The 26,062-nt window shown below is 39.7% G+C and overlaps 1 protein-coding gene and 1 pseudogene across 6 annotated transcripts in view; both read left to right on the top strand.

Annotated features, from left to right (window-relative positions):
- The window catches only part of PDCL2 (phosducin like 2), a 244,449-nt gene that overhangs the window by 170,143 nt on the left and 48,244 nt on the right, over positions 1-26,062 (top strand). For 4 of the 6 annotated variants that reach the window (XM_073891707.1, XM_073891706.1, XM_073891705.1 and 1 more), the window contains 5 exons: positions 9,800-9,858; positions 16,233-16,280; positions 19,893-19,952; positions 21,577-21,606; positions 21,701-21,751. In XM_073891707.1, the coding sequence (XP_073747808.1) occupies positions 16,237-16,280; positions 19,893-19,952; positions 21,577-21,606; positions 21,701-21,751 (185 nt within the window). In that variant the 5' untranslated portion in view covers positions 9,800-9,858; positions 16,233-16,236. Of the gene's footprint in view, positions 1-3,254; positions 3,328-9,799; positions 9,859-16,232; positions 16,281-19,892; positions 19,953-21,576; positions 21,607-21,700; positions 21,752-23,341; positions 23,422-26,062 lie in introns of those variants that run through there. The other 2 variants (XM_073891710.1, XM_073891711.1) reach the window with 2 other exon arrangements.
- LOC112836172 (U2 spliceosomal RNA) lies at positions 10,893-11,033 on the top strand (annotated as a pseudogene).

Here is a 26,062-nt window from a genome sequence, read left to right as displayed (position 1 = left end):
TTGCATGACTGTCTTGCCTAGAGCTCAGAAAGCTTCTAGATCTTGCCCGATTCTCAGTTCCTAAAGCTGGGTCTCTTTACCTATTTCTAGACTGCTATTGCCAACTACTGCTTCACTGGATTTGTCTCTATTGCGGGCTTTTTCATTGTCTGACATTCAACCCTTCCCTAACACCCTCCATGATGACTTTTCTGGACATCCCTATCACAGGATAGCAGGTCTTGTTAACCTGTGGGTCCATGATCAAACTGAACCTTCATTCTTACAGGTTGTAGGCAGAAAGCAAAGTTCAGTTGCCCATTTGCAATCAAGAATGCCAGAGATAATGGGTGAGAGGAATGAGCATGGTACCCAGAGTCAAACTTTCAGTACTGAACACAGTAAGAGTGCTTTAGATGCTATATACTACACCCGATATAGTACAAGCTCAGTTTAAATGAATGTGAACTTCTAGGTACAGATTGGAATGTTTGTAACTGAATTGTTAAGTCTCCCCTGCAGAGATTCTGGGATCTAACTTCTTCAGACAAAGGGGGACCTGTGGAATCAGCTTCATTTCGTTTAGTCAATCGTGGAACCCCCAATCTTTGCTCCTGGATAAATAAAGTGCCTATCTTCCCTCATTCTCCCATCTGTCTTCTCTTATCATCCAAGCCACATAACGGCATGACCATTACTGCACATTTTGTCTTAGGCATTTTTTCAAAAATAACTCATATACAGAGAGTAGAGGATAAGCCATAAATAAGGAGACAATATTTGCTGAACATTTAACCAATAAAAGTTCCAGAAAGCATTCCTATAATGGGTAATTAAAAACAAAACAAAACAAAAACAAAAACCTAACAACCCAATGAGGACAAGTAACAAATGTGTATTTCACTGAAGAGAAAACAATGATGGCCAATACATTTGTGGAAAGACAGTCACTCTCATTAATGCTGGAAACTGTAAATCAAATCCATAATGAGATGCCACACCCACCAGACTGGCAAAGCTTTTTGTAAGGAAATTTCATGCACTGCTAGTGGAGTGTAAATTGGTATAACATACTGGAAAACAATTTAAAGTGTAGTTTAATCAGATTTTCTCCCATGATACCTCTACTTCTAAGTATATACCTCTGAAAACTCCTGTGCATGTGCACGGAGGGACATGTACAGGGACATTCAGAGCTGCCAGGTTCATGCAGAAAAACACTTGTAATGCATGAGTTGTTCCTTTTGCTGACCTACTAGGGGTATAAAAAGCATTGAGGCCACTATTTTCAGGGTTCTCTGTTCTCACTGACACCTCACTCCCCACACGCTGCTGAGGCTAGACATCCTTCAGTGCACTTCCAGGAAACCTAAAGAAGGCAGTGGGGAATCAGAGCCACCCCTACCCGCTGACATCCTTTGCACTACCTTTTTACTACTTTGGGAATAAATCAAAGCATAAGCAATCTTGAATCAAATCTACTCTCATCCATCCTTGATTCGGAACCATGACTTGCTCCCATGCTGCATGAATATAAAGAACTTAAAAAAGGTAGTGATTATTTTTTTCACATTACCTGTCAGGATCACATGCCTTCCTCACTCCATTTCTTTCTTTTTTTAAAGATTTTATTTATTTATTTGACAGAGAGAGAGAGAGCACAAGCAGGCAGAGGCAGAGGGAGAAGCAGGCTCCCTGCAGAGCAAGGGGAGCCTGAGGTGGGACTCGATCCCAGGATCCTGGGATCATGACCCCAGCCGAAGGCAGTTGCTTAACCACTGAGCCACCCAGGCGCCCCTCACTCCATTTCTGACAGAGCACTATCCCAACCTGCCATGTAATACCGCTATTTGAGAATGGATTTGGGGTCCTTCACCAAGTTCTAATTTCCTCTAGGGAAGTTCCTCCCGTTACTAAATGTTCTAGTCTTGAAGGCCATACTTTGCCTATAGTGGGTTGTACAGTGCATATCTAATGCATTAAAATCCCCGACTTAGAAAAGAAACGTCTTCACAGAGGGGCCTCCCTCACAAGCTGATATCATTGGGCAGACAGTTTAATATCTCCAAGCATCATCAAATGAGAGTCATAATACTTTTACATCCCAGAGATGCCATGAGTGTTAAATTAAAAAGCATGGGAAGTTGTCCCTTAAGAAATGTTAATGTACGTCCTTTCTACCCTTTCCTCTGTGTTCCTTTCGAAAGGAAGTCAAATGAGATCAGTCTTCCCTCTTTCTGTAGAAGGAAATTAAAACAGTATCAGCCAGTATTCCTGGAAGAGGCTGCTTCCTGGACATTTCCACTCAGGAAGTGAAGAAAAGTATGGAGGAGGATTGCAGAGCTCCGATCACCCTAGAAATCAAAAGGCAACGGCCAGGGAGTGACAGCAGGAGAAACACATAGAAAAAAGAGTAACCTTGGACTTGGAAATCCACAGGACAGCCAGAGAACTTCCAGACCTATTGGAAATGTATGTGTGGTCAAATCTCAGCAATCCCCTCTTCTCGACCTTCTTCAACAGATAACTGCATTTCCCTAAATGATCTCAGACCTTGCAGGAATTTGGGGCACACCAACAACACCACTGCTCTGATATGCACCGAGCTGGTGTTGAGAGCTGGGGATGAACGAGTGAGCCGGACAGAGGTGCTTCTACAGAAGTGGAGCCATGCACAGTCGGTGGCGCACAGAAAGATTTCCCGAGCCGGTGAAGAAGGGGCGTCCCAGGCAGACGTGAGAAACGAGAGAACGTAGCCACCGCCAAGCTTAAAAACCTCCGATCCCAGCCTCTCCGGACCTCCTGGTTTGCCATCCTCCTCGGCTCCCAATCAAATTCTTGCCAAGAAGCGAACGGACCCGCACTGTTTTGTTTCCCTGCTCATCTCAGAGCCGCAAGGACGGGCAGAGAGAAAACGCGCGGTGCCCTGAGTCAGAACTATGAGCGGGGGCGGATCCCGCTGCGGCGGGGGGCGGGCAGCGGGTAGCGAGTGACGCGACGGAGGCCGGGGGCAGTGGCCTGCGAGGTGACGCGCGAGGGGACCGCGCCGCCCCAGCCCACGTGTCCGCGAGATTTAAAAGTTGGAGGCGCGCGGGGAGGTCAGCTTGGCTGCGGAGCCCCGCGAGCGGCGCGCCGGGGACACAGAGGCACTGTCAGGGCCCCGCGTGCAGTGCTGGCCCGCGCAGCGCAGAGTCCGAGGCCCCGAGCCGCCCGCCAGCGCCGAGATGCCGCGAGCAGTCAACCGCCGCCCCGCGCGGGCCCCCGCACAGGTGGCCGCCGCGTCCCGGCCGCCGCCGCCGCTGCTGCTGCTGCTGCTGCTGCTCGCCGGCTGCGCGGGCACCTGCCTAGGTAAGCGGGCCCCGCGCGCTTCCCGGGCTCCCGCGCCACCGCTCCGCCCCGCCCCGCGCCCGCCGCTTCTTGCGCCTTTTCCCTGGCCACCTGCCGCGCTCTCTTCCCTCCCTTTCTCTTCTCTTCTGTTGGCTTCTGGTTCTCTCCTTCCCCTCGTGCTGTGGGGCTCCCCAGCTTCTCGCCTTTGACGACCCGCGAGCGGCGCAGGCCGACTGGCCCGGCTGGAGCGCAGTCCCTGCCCGGCCAAAATCCCCAGGCCCCGGGCAGCCTGCGGTGGGCGGAAATTTGTAGGGCTCCCTCACACTCGGGATGTCCCTGGCCCGTGGCCGTGAAAACTTCCATAAATTAACATAGTGAAAATTAGTGGCGCCTGGGTGGCTCAGTCGTTAAGCGTCTGCCTTCGGCTCAGGACATGATTCCAGGGTCCTGGGATCGAGCCCCGCATCGGGCTCCGGCCTCGCGGGGAGTCTGCTTCTCCCTCTCCCTTTGCCCGTGGCTGTGTTCCCTCTCTCGCTGTGTCTCTGTCAAATAAATAAGTAAATAAATCTATCTTTTAAAAAATAGTGAAAATTAAAATGCGTTCCCTTTCATTGCAATTACTAGAGGGATTGATGGCTAAAGTAAAACGAGAGTTTGATACTTCACCTGCTGATGCCAGGTAAACTTGGAGAGGGCGCATCTTCTTTAGTGAGTGAGCGCGTGTTTCGTCCAGACAACCCTGACAGGCCCCATTCTAGCCATTTAGAAGGGGACATGGTGGGCTCTGTGCCTTTTAGGTTTTGACGCACCAGATCAAGAAAAAGAATGGAGACTTTTTTTTTTTTTTTTAATCATAGAGCTGGAGAGGCAAGTGCACAAGCCGGGCTTTCAGTCCATGCCACAGCTAAAGCCAGTGAAGGCAGATGTGATTTGATAAAATAGAGACTTCCTGTGCTTGGCTTAGAGAAAAGAAGTGGGAAAAGCAAAAGCGAGGTCACGGAGGGATGTCTGAAGCTTGGAAGACAAGGTAGAGCTGAGCCCAGCATGTTCCAATGGGGGAGATCCCTTCCCTATTCCCTAAAGGTTATGTTTCCAGGTACCTTGAGGGATCCATCCTTTACCTCCCACCTCTGAACCCAGAGTCCCCTCCAGGGCCAACCAATACCCTGCTAAGACCACGAATTTTCTAACTCCACAGCAGCTTCTCTTAGCTTCCTTCTGCTCTCCTGTCAGTGAGGCAAAGGTGGGCAGACCATCTCATCATTGTTCAGAACACTGGGGACTTGAATCCGTAACTGCAGGGACCTTTCAGAGCATGCAGGCCAGCCCTCAATTAGAGGTGGAGAAACTAAAGCTAGTCTTCTTTTCCAATGTATTTATTTTTATTGCTGTCTTTTCATTGTTTTTTTTCCCCCCTTTCCTGGGGCATTGGAGAAGGGGGCGGGTGGGGGAGCTCTTCTGCTTGAAGAATGAGGTCATTTGGCTATGGAATCTAAACAGTCAGAGGCTAGCTAGACCTAAACCTTCTCCATCGCATAGCCAGCAGTGATACAGCATAACTTATGCAAAGTAATGTTAATATTTTTCTGTTTTAAATTTGTTATGGTAGAATTAGGATGGCAGTCTTTATCTACCTTATTAAGGAAGCAGATAATTATAGTTTTAAAGGTGTCTTTTTCTCCATTAAACAAATGTACTTGCCAAGCATGTTACATGTTATATGCTTACAGTGATATTTGCATTAGTTGGAGATAAGTGCTTTTTTGGGAAGTGGGTTATTTTCAGGCTGCTGGTGATTAAGCAGAAACTCTGGAAGCCTGCTTTCTAAAAAAGACAAGTCTTGGGTTTTATTTCAAAAAAGAGCATATCTGCTTGCTGACCAATCATCTCATAAATATCCCCAATATTTCTCAAGCAAAGGGACAAGATGCCTTTTTCACTACACAGAGACCCCTAGACTACCATTTTGTATCTTTTTCCCCTGTAGACCTGCCCTTGATATTAAAAAAACCTAATCTTATCTCTCTAAAGATGTGAGAGGAAAGGGAAGAGGGGAGACATATAGTGTGATGTTCCCTAGTCCTGCGTTCCTAAAAATGGTACTGGAGGGGAAGCATGACATATATAACCAAACATGGGAGATACTCTACCAAGATTAATCATTATGCAGGATGCAGCTGGATGTATCTAAAAAGCAGCAAAACATATGTCACAAAGCCAAAAGAAAATAAAATAGTGCCAGTAAGTGGAACATCCTTGGCAAAACGAGTTAGCAGAACATGCAACAGCAATGAGAAGATGAAGAGCCAGCCACAGGTTTGGTGGATGGAAATGGTTTACTCTTCAGAGAACATTATTAAAATAAAAAAGGAAATTTCCTAAAAGAGGGCATATTTTGGATAATTGCAACAGACCTTGATTTGGTCTGTGATAGTAAGTGATCAAAATGCCCGAGACTAAATTAAGAAGTGTTTTTTTTTAGGACACCTGGGTGGCTCAGTCGGTTAAGTGTCTGCCTTCAGCTCAGGTCATGATCTCAGAGTCCTGGGATCGAGTCCCGCATCAGGCTTTTTGCTCAGTGGGGGAGCCTGCTTCTTCCTCTGCCCCTCTCCCTGCTCATGCTCGCTCTCTCTTTGATAAGTAAATAAAATCTTTAAAAAAAGAAGTGTTTTTTCCTACTCAGACCCTACTCACTGAATAATTCTTAAAATTCAGTCAGCAGGAACAATTTCTCACTTTCAAACCCTACACTATTTAAGTGCTAGCAATGAGAAAAGAAAATTAGCACCACTTTTAAAGTCTGTTTTTCAGAGAAAGATAAATACTATATGATCTGACCTATATGTGGAATCTACAAAAACAAAAACAAAAAAACCCCAACGAAATAAAGTCAAGCCAAGCATGTGAATACAGAGAACGGATAGGTGGTTCACAGAGGTGGGAGGTGAGGGTGTGTGAAATGGGTAAAGGGAGTCAAAAGGTACAAACTTCCAGTTATGAAGTAGATAAGCCATGGGCATGTAATGTATAGCATGGTGAGTATATGGTATATTTGAAAGCTGCTAAGAGTAAATCTTAAAAGTTCTCATCACAGGAAAAATCTGTAACTATATATGGTGATGGGTGTTAACTAGACTTTTTGTGGTGATCATTTCACAATACATACAAATTTAAGATCATTATGTTGTACACCTGAAATTAATATAATGTTGCATGTCAGTTATACCCCAATAAAAAGTCAGTTTTTCTTTCTCTTACAGATGATGTATTTACAGATGTAAAAGTTGTCTACCCATATTATTTGCATTAGTTAGTTAGACTGTACAATATAAGACTAAAGGTTTCACTTCACTAGATAGTACATAAGTATAAATATCTCAAAACTGATCAAAAACAGTGCTGTTTTCATGATCTAGAAGATAAGGGCAATGTTTCTGATTATATTTGAGAAAGTATCTAGTACTGCTATTTCACAATAGAAAGCTCACGTCCAGGGTATCTTGGAGGGGGGGAATCACATCAACTTTGGTTAACAGATACACAAAGGAGAGAAAAATAATTCCCCTTAAGATTTGGGTTTGGTACTAGGATATTAGTGGGTTTCTAAAGTTAAAAGCATTTTAAGATGTTGGCTCCTCTAACCTTTTTATTCTGAGACTACATTTACATGTGTTGTGTAAGAGCCACCAAGTACCCCTTTTTGATTATATAAGTGCTTGGGACTAAGTTAGATATAATAGCAATTTCTGTGTGGCCCAGGCAGGCATGGGGGCATGGAAGGAGTCAAGCTCATGGTTGCTGGTAAGGCAGTGTGGAGGTAGGAGGGTGGGAGACAGGCAGATGTAGAAAGAATATAAAATTGTATTCTTTACGTGGGAACACCCTGCCAAACAGAACAGCGGTAGAGTGGGTGGAGAAATCAGCAGTACATGCCGGTGAAGACTGAATCCAAAGACAGGAAATCTTTGTGTTTTCCCCTTTGCATCAGTTGTTGGCTCTGGTTCTGTTCTTTTCAGTCAACTCCTGCTCTCTCCCTCCATTTCTCTTCCTCTCACCTTCCTATTATTTAGTCTAAGTAACTGTAGACAAGCTGCGCATCCAAGTTGTGAGGAAAGGGCCAATGGCTTTTTAGACTCTTTTCATGAGAACATTCATATCCCCCTTTAGGAAACGTTCAGACTTGTTAAAGAGAAGCTTAGATCCAGAATGTTTGTTGGAGCCGCTTAGTTCTGTTGAATAAAGAGGCACCCTCGGTTTCTTCCTACAGTGCAGTGCTCTATCCCCCTGGATATTCAGTGTTATCCACGGACCAGCAGTATCAGCATCAGGGAGCTTGCTAGACATGCAGACTCTTGGGCTTGTCCATGACTGACTGGATTAGAATCTCATTTAGTAAGACCCACCAGGTGATTTGTATGAAAAGTTGAAAAGCGCCGATTTATCCCTTCTTAAAAACAGAATCAGCTCAGAGTAATGTCCACCAGACAACAGAAACTTTGGGATACACGTTTGTATGTTGCTATGGTGAGAAATATGTAATTGAGAAGTTTACCCACCTTGAACAGCTGTCCTATGAAAGGGGATTCAATTAGGTTCTGAGATAAATCAACTCTCTATTATGGACCACCTGAGTCCTGTAAGTTACTTCTAACACTTGGTGCCACAGAAAATGTAGCTGATAACCATTCTAATATTATTAGAACTTAAATAATAGTATAAATTTGTGTGAACTCAAGGCAAGACTTGACTGAAAAGTGGCAAAATTAGGAAAAAAAATCTGTCAGGATTTGGAATCTGCCAGACCTAGTTTGAAATCAGTCTTTGTTATGTATCTATTTTGGTGACCTGAGACAAATGACTTCATCCTCCCTTCCTTCAGTTTCCTCATCTTAAAATGGGAATAGGTATAATAGCTACTTCAAAAGTCTAGTTAAGGGGCACCTGGGTGCTTAGCAGGTTAAGCGGTGTTAGTAGGTGCTATCTTATTATTTTTTAAAAGTTCTTTTCTTTAAGCCTATTCTTTTAAGTATTTAATTTTGCTGCATTTGAGATCTTAGAAAAATTTAGTCTTTTACTACAGGATGTTTTCTTTCTTTCTTTCTTTCTTTCTTTCTTTCTTTCTTTCTTTCTTTCTTTCTTTCTTTCTTCTTTCTTTCTTATCTTCAATAGAAGATAAATGTATACATATAAGAAAATAAGTAGTAATTACATTTAATATTAATAAATATTTTCTCAGTGTTTTTACTGAGATAATTTACATAGCATGAATTAGAAAATTGAATCTATGGAGAAAATATTATTTTGGAGGATGTAAGCTAGTTAACATTTTACTTCAATAATAATTAAAGGCCTAACAAGTAATTCTTTTTTTAAAGACCTTTATTGAAATATACTTTATATGCAACTCAGTGGGGTTTGTTTAAAGATTTCATTCATTTATTTTAGAAAGAGACGGAGAGGGGCACCTGGGTGGCTCAGTTGGTTAAGTGTCTGCCTTTGGCTCAGGTCATGATCCCAGAGTCCTGGGATCGAGCCCCGCATCGGGCTCCCTGATGGGGAGCGGGGAGTCAGTTCTCCCTCTGACCCTCCCCCCTCTTGTGCTCTCTCTCTCAAATAAATGAATAAAATCTTTAAAAAAAATAGAAAGAGACGGAGAGTGCAAGAGCAGGGGGAAGAGCAGAGGGAGAGGGAGAGAGAGAGATCATCCCCAGCAGTCTCCACGCTGAGTGCAGAGGCTGACATAGGGCTCGATCCCAGGACCCCTCGATGATGACCTGAGTAGAAACCAAGAGTTGGACACTTAACCGACTGAGCCACCCAGGCGCCCCAACTCAGTGGGTTTTAAGTAGACTTCAAGAACTGTGCAGCTATCACAATAATACAATTTTGCATGACCCCCCCCCAAAATCTGTTAGGTCCACTTGCAGTCAGTCTCCATTCTTACCCCCAGCTCCAGGAAACCACTAATGTCTCCATTGTTATATACTTGCCTTTTCTGGACATTCCATATAAATGGAATCATACAATACTTGGTCTTTTGCATCTGGCGTATTCGATTTAACATAATATGTCTGAGATTCCTCTTTGATGCAGCATATATCAGTACTTCATTCCTTTTTATTGCCAAATAGTATTCCATTATGTGCACACACCACATTTTGTTTATCTATTTTCAGATAAAAGGCATTTGGATTGTTTCCACTCTGGGGCTCTTAGGATAATGCTGCTATGCACATTCATGTACATGTTTTTGTGTAGAAAAAAAAAAAAAGAAATTCATTCTTAGAGTAATGTCTTTGAAGTGTTATTAAGGTTTATTTAATAATTATGTATTCTTATACTAAGTCAAATGCTGAAATATCTAGTTGAAATAGGAGGGTAATGATGTACAATGAAAATGAAAAGTGTCATCCCAAACTGAATTATATATATAAATGGTTAACTTTAGAACAAATACTATAAAAATAACATGTACATATAACTTTATTTTCAGGTGCTCCAGTATTATCTCAAGGATTACAGCCTGAAGAAGAACTACAACTGTGGAATGAGGTAAAGCATTGTCCTTATACAAATTAGTGGAAACTTTACCTTCTTTGAAATTATCAAATGAAATAAGGTAATCGAGTTTTGGGACAACTATGATTTTACTAACATTCTGATATCATAATATTCAGAATTATTATTCTTTTGAAACAAAAGAAAGAGAGACGAAAAGAAACAAAACAATTACAGCAAATGGTAAAGTAAGATGGCAGAAATAAGCCCTAATAATAGAGTAATTACAATAATGTGAATGTACCAAAAATACCACGTAAGGACAGAGATTCTCAGATTGGATTTTCTTTTAAAGATCCAGCAATAGGTTGTCTATAAAAGTCACACTTGAAAAAGAAAACAAAGGCTAAGCAAAAAGTATGGAAAAGGACATACCAAGCAAATATGAACTGTAAGAAAATTGGAGCAGTCTCAATATCTGATAAAAAAGAATTCAATTAAACAAACCATCTTAGCAAAGAGGGACCTTGTTTTATGTTTTTATTAAATTATGCTAAGTATCTCAGTATGCTCAGATCTTAAACTATGCTCAGTGTCTTATGCTGATAAAAGAATAGCAGGGTAAATGATACAGCCATTATTAATATGTATTTTTAAAAACTCAAAATTTGCTTAATAACTGATAGAACTTCAGGGAACATTTGTAGTTAGAGAATTTGATACACTGCTCTCAAAACTGATAGTTAAAACAAATAACATCAGTAGATATAGCAAAGATTTAACCATATAATTAATAAGTTTGGTCTATTAGAAATATTTTTTGAAATCTACACTAAATAGTATACACATTCCTTTTTGAGTATAATTGGAACATTAAACAAAAATAGACCATGTGTTAGGACACAAAGAAAATTTCCATAAGTTAAAAAGGAAGCATTTTAAGTGTTTTCCGATCATAATGCAGTAAAATGAGAAATTAACAACAAAAGTATAACTTCAATATCCCATCTGTTTGGAAAACAAGTAATATTTTGGTAAATAATCCCAGGCTAAAGAGGAAATTATAGAATAGTTAGAATTAAATGACAATCGCTTCTTGGCCTTTTGGCTAAGATCAAGTGTAGAATTAAATGACATAAAAACATTATAAATCAAAATTTGGGGGCGCCTGGCTGGCTCAGTCAGTAGAGCATGCAACTCTTGATCTCAGGGTCGTGAGTTCAAGCCCCATGTGGGGTGTAGTTGGACTAGAAGTGCCTGAGAGTAAATGCTCCCACCACTGAAAATAACCCTCTGTTGGTGACCCAAGGGAGTTGGTAGATAAATACCTCCGCTGCCTCGTCCCTCAGTTGGGATAACAGATGTATTCTGCATTGACTCCTAGAATTCCCTAGATTGATCCCAGTTACTCGTGGTGGTAATCTGCTTGATAACATATACTTTATGGGATTCCTTCTCTTCCCTGTTTGTCTTCTTCACTATTCTGCCAGTGCTTCTTGGATCATCTCCCTAATAATCTACTCATATCCACATCACTATCTCAAGGTCTGTTCCTGGGAGAACCCAAACTAAGGCAGAAATGCACAACTTACAATAAAAGTAACATTAAAAATCATAGGGAAAAGCACAGATTGTTTGGCAAGTGAAGGTTGAGAAACTGGCTCGCTGTATGGAGAGAAATAAAGCTAACACTCCACTGACCATTTTGTAATGTATGTAAATATCAAATCACTATGTTGTGCACCTGAAACTAATATGTGCCAATTATTCTTCAATAAAAAAACTAACAGGTGGGCTCCAAGTTGATTAAAGATCTAAATATAAAGGGTAAATTACAGAATCTATCTTTTCTATTAGGAAAATATCTTTGTGAGCTAGGAGCAGGGAATGACTTCTAAAACAAAATTTCAAATAGAAATCATAAGGCCAAAAAGATGATGGATTGAATTACATTAAAAGTAAAGATTTCTTTCAAAAGGATTACATTTAAAAAGTAAGAGCCTTTGAATGTTGCTGGTTGTGTCTAAAACTGACAAAGGATTAATTTCTAGAATCTCTAAGATATTCCATGAAACCAAATGGATAAAGATAGGGATCCAAGGCAAAAGTAGACAAAAAGATTTACAAAGAAGAAACCTAAAGGCCAACAAGCATCTAACAAGATGCTCAGATTCATTAGTAATAATGAAATGAAAATTAAGACAACAACAAAGTGTGACTCTCTACCCATTAGACTGGCAAAAGAAAATGGAATCTAGATAATGGCAAGTGTTAGCAAGGATGTGGGATGTACAAACCTCACTCATTGCTGGTGAGAGTGTCAACTGGTGGAGCTATCTGGAAAGCAACCTAGATATCCCCTTGATCTAGCATTCCCTCTCCTGGGCATGTAGCTCCAAGATGTCCTTCTGTGGATCCATAAGTGGAGGATAGATACAGGGAGATTGATTACAGCTTTGCTTTTAATGGAACTGGAGGAAACCCAGCTGTCTATCACTGGGGAATGGGTAGGCAACAGACATAGAGTAGGTGCACATTTTAGAGTATTCTATAGCAGTTAGGAGCAACATACCAGATGTCCCCAGTAACATGGAAGAGATCTCAAAGTATAGTGTTAAGTGAAAAAAGGTAAGAAAGTACCATACATGCACACCAAATAGCAATAGAAATTTTACAAGAACATAAATAAATGGAGACTACTCATCAAATAAATTAGAAGAGTTGCCCGTGGGAGGATGAACTAGGAGTAGGAAATTGAAATATAAAAGAATAAATAAAGCCAGTTCAATGACGATCATGAACTAGGAGCTGAGGAGAATATTCTGTGTACCTAAGCCACCTCTAACAAAATACATAAAGGAAGAGTTAAGATGAACAGTAAGTGCCAAGTACTACACAATCTCTAATGGCATAGAAATTCATAAAGTCTGTTATAAGGTTCTCTGCCTTGGTATATCAGAATACATGCTAGAGGTATATATACAAGAAGAGTAATTTAGACAACAGACATTAATGTATAATTCAGAAACATTTATTTTAGCTTGAAATTATCTATATTTCTGTAGAAAATCTTTGAAGAAATATTTTAGATGATAAAGCTGGGAAAAAACTATAGTTGTAAAACACTATAAATTCTTTTACAGAAAAAGAGACTTAAAGAAATTAAGACGCTAGGGGCGCCTGGGTGGCTCAGTTGTTAAGTGGCTGCCTTCCGCTCAGATCATGATCCCAGGGTCCTGGGATCGAGCCCCACATCGAGCCCCACATCAGGCCCCACATCGGGCTCCCTGCTCGAAGGGAAGCCTGCTTCTCCCTCTCCCGCTCCTCCTGCTTGTGTCCCTCTCGTGCTGTGTCTCTCTCTCCCTGTCAAATGAATAAATAAAATCTAAAAAAAAAAAAAAAAAAAAGAAATTAAGATGCTAAAACATGTACTTTTCTGCTGGAGGTTTTAAAAATGACTGAGCTATTCAGACACTAGAAACACATCTTTTTCAGACCTTATACAGAGACCTAACCATTTTCAAACAGATTCATCAACAGGCTCTCCAGAGTTCTCAGAAGCAATTAGGGGCACTTAAAACCATTAGGGCTACCAGCTGAGTAAAATGAACAAATGCTTATCCAAATGGAAAAGTGGGTGAGCAGTGTTGCTGTGCCTTTTAAAGAAAAGAGAACAAAGACTGAAGAGCTTTGCAATTATCTCCTAATTTGATTAATTGGTGTTTTTTCTTATTCTCATATTTTTATTCAAACAATATTGATGCACTGATTAGTTAGCCCTTAGATTTAAGGGTTCGCTGTTCTTGGACGAGGCCACCTCACCTCGGCAGGCAGCCTGGTCTGCAGGTGGACAGCTTTGCCTTTGAGCATGTGGTATCTTCAGATACCTAAGGACCACAAAAACCTTATGGGAGGAACCAGCTTCCTCCCACCCTACTGGCGCAAACTAACACTTAGGGGTGATATATTAAAACATTGGTCACCATTCAAAGCTTTAGAAAGGTATCTTTTTGCCTTTCCCCTCTCAATTGACTTCTCTTTTTATTTTCTTTCCACAAGTTCAATGCAATTTAATTTAAAGAATATTTATTGAGCACTGATTCTGGGCAAGTCAGATATGGCATAGCCCCTGCCCTGTGTGCATATATATGTGCGTGTGTCTTTGTAGTCGTGATTCTGGATTTGTATGGCATGGAAGAGGGGCAGGTGGGTGGGCACAAGGGATGAGAGGAATTAAAAAAAAAAAACTCCCTAACTATTTGTGACATACGGAGAACATGACAGCCTCTGTGAGGATAAAAATGAAAGAGACATTAAGCCTTTGGTCTTGGATAATATTGTATACCTTCGTTATTCTCTAAATTGGAGAATCATATGTTATAGTACGTGTTCATCTTGGAATCAATAAGGAGCATGAGGAATTATGACTAAAGAGTATGATTATCCCCTCTTCGGTAGAGTGTAAGAATGGAAACTAAATTAAACTAATCAACAAAGAATAAACAGGACTCAACTTAAATCACCCCCGACAGACAAGAAATCAGGACTATTTATTCCAGTCCCATTTTAAAAGGCCACCAAAGAAATAAATGCCATAAACCACTCCAGGCATCCAGCTTTAGTGCTTAACTTTGCAGCACAGTTTTTCAATGATTAATATAAATCTCTTATACTACAGTTTAAAGTCTTTAAGTTTTTCTCTTTAGGATAAAGGCTGAAAACTGCTGTCAACTGTAGTTCAATAAACCTTTATTTTTTTTAATCTGTAAAGATTTCTTTATTTCAACCACAAGAGCTAACATTCCCTACTTCTAACTATTGCCGTTACAAAAAACAGTGCACTCCCTGGTGTTTTCTGAGGTGTATTTTTTAAAACCAAGGTCTTTCCTCTTTCATTACATTTCTAGACTTTGAATCTAGTGTGACTTTGGGGATACTGAGTAATGACTGAATTCCAGTTAAAGGCTTTGCCACTTTCTTTACATGTTATGTTTCTCTCCTGTATAAGATCTATGATGGTGAGTCAGTTGTGAGTTCCAGTGAGAGGCTTGCCACATTCTTTCTATTGGTAAGCTTTCTCCTCAGTATGAACTCAGTGTTGGTGAATAAGGGTTGAGAAGTCCTTAAAGATTTTACCACATTCTTTACATTAATAAGGCTTCTCTCTAGTATGAATTCCACGATATTGAATAAGCCTTCACCACTGATTAAAGGGCTTCCAAATTCTTTATATTTGTAAAATTTCTCTCTAGTATAAGTTCTCTGATAACAAGTCAGGGACTAGCATTGTTTAAAGGCTTGCCACATTCTTTAACTGGCACTCATGCCTTACTCAACAGCAAAGAATTCAGAAATCTATAAACTTGATAAATGTGGGATGATGCTTAACCGTCCATTGGTGCTCAATATGTATCAGAGTATCAATCATCGAGAAGAACTTTACCTGTGTAGTAAAAATAGAAAGGCCTTTACAGAGGAGTCAAACATAAAAAAATACCAGAGCCCATAGGGGAAGGGAAGGAAAAATAAAATAAGATGAAATCAGAGAGAGAAACAAACCATAAGAGACTCTTAACCATAGGAAACAAACTGAGGGTTGCTGGAGTGGAGGGGGATGGGAGGGATGGGGTGGCTGGGTGATGGACATTAAGGAGGGCACTTGAAATAAAAAGCACTGGGTGTTGAATGCAACTGATGAATCACTGAATTCTACCTCTGAAACTAATAATATAGTATATGTTAATTAATTGACTTTAAATAAAAAATTTTAAAACAACTACCAGAGCCTTTATAATGGAGAGAGAATAGATCAATGCAATGAATCTGAAAAAAAGTTTAAGCAAGGCTCAAATGCTATTAAACATCTGAGGACTCACTTATAATTACATTATAAATGTAATAAATGTGGGAAGGTCTTTTCTGAAAGCTCAGATCTTATTATACATAAGAGTACCCATATTGGAGAGAATGCTTATAAATGTAATGAATGTGGGGAAAACTTTTAACCAGTCCTTCAATCTCGCTGAACATCAGAGAATTCATGTTGGAAAAACCCGTAGAGATGTAATAAATCTGGGAAAGTCTTTAGTCAGTGGCCACGTCTAAATAGACGGAAGACAACCTGAACTGGAGAGAAAACTTACAGATGTGAAGAGTGTGGCAAAACCTTTACTGATTCCCCAGTAAACCTTCACTGAACTAGAACCCTTTCCTAATGCTGGCTCCTTGCTAGAGAACTGGTAGACTGCTGTTGTGTAGAGTTTTTTCTGTGTGCTGTTTATCATTTAGCACTTATGCTATTATCATGTTAATTTAGATGATGTGATCGGATTTATGTAATAAAGAACCACATGATAACAGGGTGCCCCTTAATTTTGAGGATATTCTTTCTATTTCTAAGATGTAACTGGCATTTTTATTTTCTACAGATAGATGACGCTTGTTTGGCCTTGCTGTCCCTTGATTCTCAGCCTCAGGTAATTCCAATTGGAGGTGTTTTGTAGTAACATAAGTAGGTGTCACTCCATTTCTCCCTCCGGACCTGTCATGACTTTATGGACTCATTAAAACATGTCAACACATTAGAAATTATTACATCATCAGCAGGTAATAATCCGTGCTGTGAGTTTATGTTGTAAGGTTGTGCTAGGGCCTTTCTCTCTAAGGGTAATAGGTTTGCAGATAATATGCACATATTTTGGAAATGAAAATGCTAATTTCAGAATCAAATTCTGTGTTAGATTAAAAATAATGTATCTGTTGTTGCATTTGGAGGCTAATATCCTCTCCCTCGATTGAGTTTGAAACCCATAGAGAGTGAAACATGGAGTCAGACTTATGGAGATCAAAGTATCACTGTAACTGAAAAGTCATTTTATGAATGTGGCCTTCGATCGGATACCAAGTGTGTTTGCTAAAACTACTCCCAGAATTTAACCTGGGCTTAGAGGGTGATTCGAGGCCTCACAGCCAGTCAGGTTTTCCGGCCCAGGGCGGAGACCCAACAAGAACAGCCAGCCAGAGAGCTGGCTCCCTAGGAGGAAAGGGCTGAACGGAGCATGCCCGGTTGCCTCCTCCCGGTCATCGGTCAGGGGACTCCCTCCTCTTCCCCCAGGAAAGAGTTCGAAGAGGGTTGGGAAGTGAGGACTGTTCATCTAGCTCCTGTACGTGTAAGGGTGAGGCGTTGACAGTAAGCGTGCCCTCTGGACGCCACCTCTGCTGCTCTACTTCCTGGTATGAGTGGCACAGAGTCAGTGTCTGTGGGTTGCCTTTCTTCATCGGTATCACAAGTTTCCTGGACCGAGAGGAGGGCTCCGGAGAGGCTCTCCGCTCAGCCTCTTTCAGAGCAGTCGGCGGTGTGCCTGGGGCGTAAGCCCTATGTGGTCTGGCCGAGGAGCCACGCCATGCCACGGTCATGTGGTCCTCCCCGAGTGCCATCACGACCCTTGTGGAGAAGCAGCCTTGGGCAGTGCTACATCCTCCTGCCTCAACCCATTCCCCAGTCTGCAGGCGAGCCATCGCAGGGAGCTCGTGGCCTTACATGGAAAAGCAAGACCAGGATCACAACAGATGACATTTCTGAACAATATTTCAAGTCGCTGGAGGAGCACTGATGGCTATGGAACATAGGATGGATGTTAATCAGCATAGAAGCTTCTGCATTGTATTTAAAGTTCAGGAACACCCTCAGAATCATTTTATGTCTTCAGTACTAAAAGGATGAATTTAAAACACTCATCTAGACACCATGAAGCCAGACAAAGCTTTTTCCGAATTTGGAGACTGTGTACCTTTTGAGGAGAGCTTTGGTAAATTTACTCTGGAATCGTTTACATTTACTGATACAACTTTTAAAATCATTACTTTTCGCATTAACTATAATTTTATTACTTATGTGATTATGCGAACATTCACATACAGAGCATTCACATTCAAAACATTTTTACCGAATAGGGAAGAAAGGATCTTTAAGGTCCACAAATTAAAAAAAAATATATTAAAAACTTAGCGTAAGAAAAATCCTTTTTTTTTTTTTAAAGATTTTATTTATTTAATTGACAGAGAGAGACAGAGAGAGAGGGAACACAAGCGGGGGGAGTGGGAGAGGGAGAAGCAGGCTTCCCGCCGAGCAGGGAGCCGGATGCGGGACTCGATCCCAGGACCCTGGGACCGTGACCGGAGCTGAAGGCAGTTGCTTAACCAACTGAGCCACCCAGGCGCCCCGCGTAAGAAAAATCCTTAAAGAAAAGTTAGTTGTAGCACAGAGAATAATGGCTGCCTGAGAAGAGTAGCTGGAGAAAATGAAACATGTTTTGAAACTTTTTCCATCAAACTTCAGTCTTTTTGCCAAGCCTTGTCTGGCTTCAAAGCTGTGTTCTCAGGAAACACTAAATTTATTCTTCTGTGTGTTAAGAGACACATGACATCACTAGATACTTTCTTTTTATTGTTTTGTGTTTTACAGCATTTCTAGATGGGCCATAAAAGGAGGTTTCAGGAATTTGTTTCCAGATTTTTATGGGGTGACTTATGTACCCAACCCTGAAGGGAAAAAGTGGGAAGGAGTGTATCACAGTGTTACTCTTTCTCTCATCCAACTCCCTGGCCATAGGCTCAACAGTCAATGCCAAGGAAATACAGGGACGTCGATGGCCAAGCTCCCAGGTCTACACTGGACCAACTGTTGGCCACTTCCTTCACACATGGGAACAACCCTTCCTGTCCTGTATATCACACAGCTGTGTTTTGAGGACAGAATGCGAATTAGGTATATGAAAGTATTTTGCAATTTATTGAAGCACTACATATATAGGAGCCAGATCATATTATTCCTAAATATTCCCACAGTGTGCACGGCAGGCAAACAAATGGAAGAGAACAAAACAGACCTCTGATGCACTAGGGAGGATGCTCAGAGAAGCCGGTTCAGGACTCCATCTGGATCCCTAGCTATAAGCCACCCTGTCAACATGCACTGTTGTTGCAAGGGTGAGACCCTAGGCGGCCCAGAACAATCCTTTATGGCATGTCTTCGAAATTAAGAGTAACTGCAGCTGTAAATCCAGCTTTACAGACCACACATTCTTTATTGCTATTATTGTTAATTAACTGCCATGTACCTGGCACTGTGCTAAGAGCTCTACCTACACTTAATCCTTCCAAGAACTCTCCGAAGTGATGTTGTCATCCCCGCCTTGCAGCTGAAGACACTGAAGTTTAGAGAGGTTAGGTAACCAGCCCAGGGTGCCACAGCTGAAGAGCAGAACTGGGACTTGCACTGCTTTAGAGTTGCACGCTATTCAGCTCCATAACCCATGTTTTTAACTACAAATTATATGGCTCCCCACCCCCCAGCACTGTTCCAGCCCCTCGGTACTTCTACTATGCATTTATTCAGTAATCAATTGTTCATGGTGCTAGTGTGCTGAATTCTGTGCAAAGCAGGTTTCGCCCCTGCTTGTCCATTTGTGTTACTCCTCACCACACCCAGCTGGCTTCTAACCACAGGGAGCCCTGCCCTACTTCTGTGCTCAGATGCTTTGAAAAACCTGATCCTGGGGTGTGCAGTCAGCAGCCTGGAAGGGTGGTAACTCAGATTAGGTGCACGGTGTGCGGCTTCTTCTGCTCCAACTGCCATTGTTTGCGAGCCATCGCAGGATTTTCAAATTGGCCAATAATGAGTAATATTCAGTGAGGCTCACAGCTTTGGCATGTAGATTCAGACTCTGCTACAAGCAGGGAAGAATAATCCCTTTTTTGGCCCTGTTCTAGTTTCTCTCAGTCATATAATATCATGGACACTTAGCAAGTACTGAGAACTATGTATCTGGACCCAAGCCTTGATCTGCACATATGTCCCGCATACAACATTCTCCCCTGCCGGTTGCAAGGAAGGTTTTACTTTTAGGAGCCAAGTTTTTGTCATGAGAGAAACCAAGGCATTCCTACAGAGTTTTAATGGGACACAAGAAGGATTCTATTCTGGGTTTTTGGAATATCCTTGCGCTCCTAACATTCGACAGTTCTATCTTCGATGTAAATGTTGTGAAAGCAAAAGCTTGGCCTATATATCTTCTCGTTTTCATTAGGCATCCAGTGCATTGGAGGAGCTTTGCATTACAATTATGGGGATTCTACGAAAACCCCAGGTAAGGTTGAAATAGTATTTTATTTGTAGGCAAAAAATTGCTCAGTGATACCTTGGAATTCCTTCTGGAAGAAAATATACCCAATTTAGGAAGCATTTCATAAAGAGCTAAAAGGGCCTAAGTTGATTTTGGATAAGAAACAAATACTTCAGCTTCTCAGATGTTTGAGAATTTCACGTCAATAATAATGGAGTTTACAATCATCTAATTGGAAAATCATATGCTCCCCTCATAAGACATATTCTAGTTCTGGTGAGAGAAATTTGGGATCATTTTGGCTCTTTTTCTCTTCCTAATTTATACTACAATTGGAGAACTAATGTGTCGCAGCTTAGAGGTTAAAACATTGTACTTTGTTAGAGAGAATATGAAAAAAGCAAACTATATTGTCAATATCAGTTTGAAAATTATATTCTTACTGGGGCTCCTGGGTGGCTCAGTCAGTTAAGCTTTGGACTCTTGATTTCAGCCCAGGTCATGATCTCAGGGTTGTGACATTGAGCCCTGCATCGGGCTCCTCGGGCTCCTCGCTGGGCATGGAGCCTGCTTAAAATTTTCTCTCTCCCTGTCCCTCCTGCACCCTCCCTGCACTCTCTCTCCCGAAAGAAAGAAAGAAAGAAAGAAGAAAGAAAGAAAGAAAGAAAGAAAGAAAGAAAGAAAGAAAGAAAGAAAGAGAAAAAAAGAAAATTTTATTCTTACTGTGATGCCTTGGTTTCTTATTAAAATTATTCGATTCATCTATGAGAACTTTTTGTCCTGGAATGAGGATAAGTGAGAACTTGAAAAATAGCATAATGCACTCTACCTTAGATTGTATTCTGTATCCTATAGATGAACTTATTTTCAAATTACTTTATTAAGGAAAAGAGCCACAGGTTTAGAATTACATTTTTCATTAATAATTCTAATCTAAATGATCATTGGTGCATTCTGACTTACACACCTTTCACATTTAATAACTCAAAGAAACATTGCTATTTTAAAAGTATAAATGTTTCTGAAACTAAAATAAGTGTTTACAACTGTATTTTTGTAGTGTTTTTAGTGGTGTTATTTCCAAAATACTTAATTGACTTTTTTTCCTTAATAAGATAAAAGAAATGACAATGGTGTTCACCCATGAGTTTCTTTTTGTATTAAAAGCAAATGAGAACAAAAAAGAACAACAAAAAGGAATGATATGACTCATTCTTAATAAAACAGATTTTTGGGTCGAGAGAGGAATATAGAAAAATTTATGGAAAAGACAAAAATAACTCATAATCTTATTATTTAGTGGTAACAACTACGAGGATTTTGATGTGATTCCTTATAGTGTTTTTCTCTCAGGATTTTATTATGTGATCATATCATAATTTCCTGTTTCACCACTGCTGAACTATTAGGATGTTTCTAAGTTTATTGTTTACTTATAAATAATATTTAATTTCCCATTTATTTTTAGAGCAAAATATGCTTAACCAATTTCAGTTTTAAAAACTTTATAATGTTATAAACTTTATACTACATATAGTATATGATTATAATATACTACAATAATATAATAATATAGTATTTTATATATTATATATTATAATTTTATAATATGTTATTTATATGATATTTATTTCTCTTTTTTCAACAGGAAACAGATGAAAAAGATAATACCAAAAGGGTAAGGTGATTTCCATAAATACATACACTAAAAAATGGTAAATGAAACCAGTAACCATCTATAGTAAATCTCACTACTTTTTTTTTTTTAACAGTTCTTATTTCATTATTCGAAGACACGGAAGTTGGGCAATTCAAATGTTGTGGTAAGGTGTAGAATTACTTCTTATTAGTAATCACTAGTATTTTTTTTAAATCTGTTTTTGCAGTTTAATAGAGCTAGGTCAGAATTCATGCTTTTTCCTTTAAAAGTTTATATGTGGATAAATAAATGGAATTCAATATTTATTATGCATTTAATTTATTTTATATCTTAATAACTACATGTACATTAAGTTTATTCGTTCATTCAACAGTTATTTACTGGGTACCTGTTATGTGCCAAGCACAAGTCTAGGTACTAGTAATATAGCAGTAAATGAAATAGAAAATTAAAAAAGAAATCCCTCCAGTTATGAAATTTACATTCTAGGTGCAAAAAAAAAAAGCACAAATGATTAAGTAAAACATACTGTTTTAGATATCAATTAGTACAAGGAGAAAACAGATTTAACCAAAGTCATTTTAAGAATTATCTTAAAAGAAAGATGATTGCCAAAAAATGTCATTAAATATAACTAGAAATATCCACTTCTATTCTTCAGCTCTCCTTATTTGTAATTAGGCTTTTAATGTGAGAATTTACTAAGATTAGCCAGATACCAGTAACGTGAATTCAGTTCACTCCTAAATTGTGTGGTTTTAGTGGTGGTTTTTCTTTTTATATGCATGGATTTTTAAAATGCTATTCTGTTGTTTCAGTCTGGAATGCTTAGTAATTATTCAACTATAATATTCCTTCTATGCTTGTGACTCACTCCCATGGACCAATTTAGGGAATGAGGAGCATAGTGTATTTTAAATATACATGTACATATGAAAAGGTAACTGTAATATAAACTCAGTTTTAAATGTTTGTCATATTGAATATTCTTATGTACGAGGAGTTGAATGTTAGGATGAATTGGTTAACAAATAACCATCATATAAGACTTAAAATAATCCATTTGATAAATTTGAATTTAATATTTGTGAGAAGATTCAATTCAAGCCATGCCTTTAAAATGCAACTGTATCAGGTATCCACATGTCTCAAATGTACTTTCATTTTCTTCTGCTTGACATCTTTACATTTTGAGAAAATGTATCTTAGTCACATTTTTCACGATCAATGACACATTTGTCACTTTTTGTGTCCCCTGTTGTCTTGTTCCATATGTTCAGTTTTAAATACAATATATATTTTGTGAAGGAGATTCCCAGTTGTATGTACAGGATAATCTTCCAGACAAACATTTTCATAGCAGAAAACTGATTCTCACAGAGTTGGTTTCATCTGTCCAAACCATTTTGCGTAAGTCTGGAAGCAGACAGCCTTTTGCCTCTCAGAGAGATGCAGGCGGTTGATTTACTTGCTGGCAGCTGGTGATGGGGCTGAGGCCCTAAGGAAAGTGTTTCTTCAGCATAATGACAAGGATCCTAGCATAGAGCTACCACATTTTATTCAATCTCTTGGCTTATTCTCCATGTTCTTTGAAGTGTTCTCAAAGGGCTACATTACATAACATCTTTCTTGTTCTTTTTTGTCTGGAGCAAGTAGAGTGGGTAAAACCAAAACCAAAACCAAATAGGAAACTGTCTTTATGCCCAATGCTGAGAAGCTTTTGTGCTCATCACGTGTGTGTGTGTTCGTGTCTCTCAGTCATCTGTCGTGCATCCGTTACTGCAGCTTGTTCCTCAACTGCATGAGAGAAGAATGAAGAGATTCAGACTGGACGTATGTAACCCAAACTGCATGCTTGCTTTGCCACTCTTTGTGGGGCCATTAATTCCCAGTTGTGGTGATGCAGAAGACAGTCTTTTTCAGGATAAGCCTGACATAAACACCCTAAAGAAGAGCATCTGTTTGCAAAAGTGTTTTCACGCAGGAAGAAAAGAGAATCTTGTTCCCCCTCCTCATATTACGTCCCCTCAGATCCAAGCTGAGGGCAATGAGGGAAGCTGGGGTTACATTCCCTTCTAAGGGCCGTGACCCTCCCAGTGAGGAAACCTATTCTTGGCTTAAGGAAAGGACAGAGCAGCATGCCTAGTCCTTAGGTAGGAACAGGAGAAAAGATGAAGGACAATTTACTGCCCCTCGGTGAACAGGTTGGCTGTTTGCTAGGATGGTAAGCTTTCTATCCAAGTACTAAAATGTTAGGAAGAGTAAGGCTTGTGAAGTAAATAAATCAGAAACTAAACTCAGGCATTTTGGGTTTTTCACAATTAAACAGAAATAGGGCCCAAATCCAGTATCTGTTTAAGAGGAATACAACTGGGTTTTAACACATTTTTAACTAGAGATTGTGGAGTTTTTATTGTCATTTAAAAAGAATTTTTAACTCTTTCATTGATGAAAGTTTCTAGGTATTATTTTTAAGTAATGCCTTACATTGTTGTAATGCATTATAGTTTTAAGTCTTACATTACCTCAGTTTATTCTTTTGGCAGCTCTGTTAGTACTTATACAACTATTGTTATCCCCAGGGGTGCCTGGGTGGCTCAGCTGATTAAGCATCTGCCTTCAGCTCAGGTCATGATCCCAGGGTCCTGGGATCGAGCCCCGCATCGGGCTCCCTGCTCAGCGGGAAGCCTGCTTCTCCCTCTGCCTGCTGCTCCCCCTGCTTGTGCTTGCTCTCTCTCTCTGTGTCAAATAAATAAATAAAATCTTCAAACAAACAAACAAGTGTTGTTATCCTCAGTTTGCTAAAAGGGAAACAACTCAGAATAAAGGTGTTTCCCAAGAATGTGCTAGTAAGTGAGATTAGAGATTACAGCAGTTTTCTGACTTCTAGTCTAGGCAAATACTTTTTTCACTATGCTGTCTTTTTATTGTCTAATCTAGGATACTTCTATTATTTCTTTAAAAGATTTTAAGTGATCTCTACACACAATGGGGCTTACAACCCCGAAATCAAGAGTGGCACACTCCACTTACTGAGCCAGCCAGGCTCCTCTTATTTTATTGTTAGATTTTCCCTTAATTTAAGTACCATGTTAATTTTATTCTTAAAATACTACCAATGGTCTTCAAATACTTTTAAAAAATGCATACAGTTTAGGCAAATAAATTCCTCAAAATTTATTTTTATGGTCACTATTTCCTTACTAAATTCTTCACATTCTTAAACTAAGCTTCCATCAAGGAAGACAAAACCTGCTGCCAACTTGAAGAAGAAATGTAGGAGGAACTGTAATAGCCTCTTAAAATTTTAGGATTTTCAGTATGAAAAAAAAAATTCGTTGTCAACAAACATCCTAGAAGTAATATATGCTTTTTGGAATTAACTTTTACTTTCCGAAGACTTTGCTTGACTGATGAAAAGTGTAAGATTTCAATTTAAAGATCCAGTTTCTTAAAACACACCAACAAATTATTAGTTTACTATATCACTCCAGTGTCATTATTTACTAGAGCTAAACACTCAGTATTGTGGCCTGTTTGGGTCTTTGTCTGAATGTTCCACTTTGAGTGAGACTGTATTTCCAGAAAACTAGCTGAATATATAACCTCTGACTTAGCAGTCTATCCTGTTGGACAAACAACTCCTAAAAGTATTTTGCAACAAGCTGCGTTTCATAGGAACCGATGAAAGAAAAGAATGTAAGACAAGAATAGAAAAAAATTACAGTAGAGTGTTAGCTTTGACGGGCCTAAGCCAACTAATTTTTTTTTAAGATTTTATTTATTTATTTGAGAGACAGTGAGAGCACATGAGAGGGGAGAGGGTCAGAGGGAGAAGCAGACTCCCCGCTGAGCAGGGAGCCCGATGTGGGACTCGATCCTAGGACTCCAGGATCATGACCCGAGCCAAAGGCAGTCGATTAACCAACTGAGCCACCCAGTGCCCCTAGGTCACCTAATTTTAAAACATATTTTTGATAGTGAAATGTTTTGTGTTCTTAAAGAAAATGAGTTTTCAGATCTTAGTGCATTCAAACACTTTTCTTAAACGTTCTTTGCTAGACATCCTCACTTCCCTCGCCACAGCTTTTTTATTTCTACTTCCCAAATTCTTTCTCCACTAAGAAGACTAAAAAGACCTGTATGTTTGGGCTTGAAAGTTTTAAAATTGGACACTATTTCAGTTACATTTTTCCCTGCCTTTTTTTCCTGTTTACTATAACATATATACCTTTTCTTATATAAGCATATAAATATATAGTTTCTATGTGCACATTTTAAAATATTATGTAATTTGGGGAGTTTATAGTCAGGATGAGAATTAGGTACAAATATTGAGAATTTAAGATATATTACTTGTAAAGCAAGGATTTTGAAGTTTTTTTTTAAGTTTATTTATTTAGGTAATCTCTACACCTAATGCGGGGCTCGAACTCATGACCCTGAGATCAAGTCACATGCTGTTCCAACTGAG

This window comes from Callorhinus ursinus, unplaced genomic scaffold (assembly GCF_003265705.2).
Source record: "Callorhinus ursinus isolate GAN/ISIS: 27379988/994484 unplaced genomic scaffold, GSC_fseal_2.0 scaffold4, whole genome shotgun sequence".
Lineage (NCBI taxonomy): Eukaryota > Metazoa > Chordata > Mammalia > Carnivora > Otariidae > Callorhinus > Callorhinus ursinus.
Note: the sequence above shows the minus strand (reverse complement) of the source record. Positions and strands in the feature narration are given on the sequence as shown.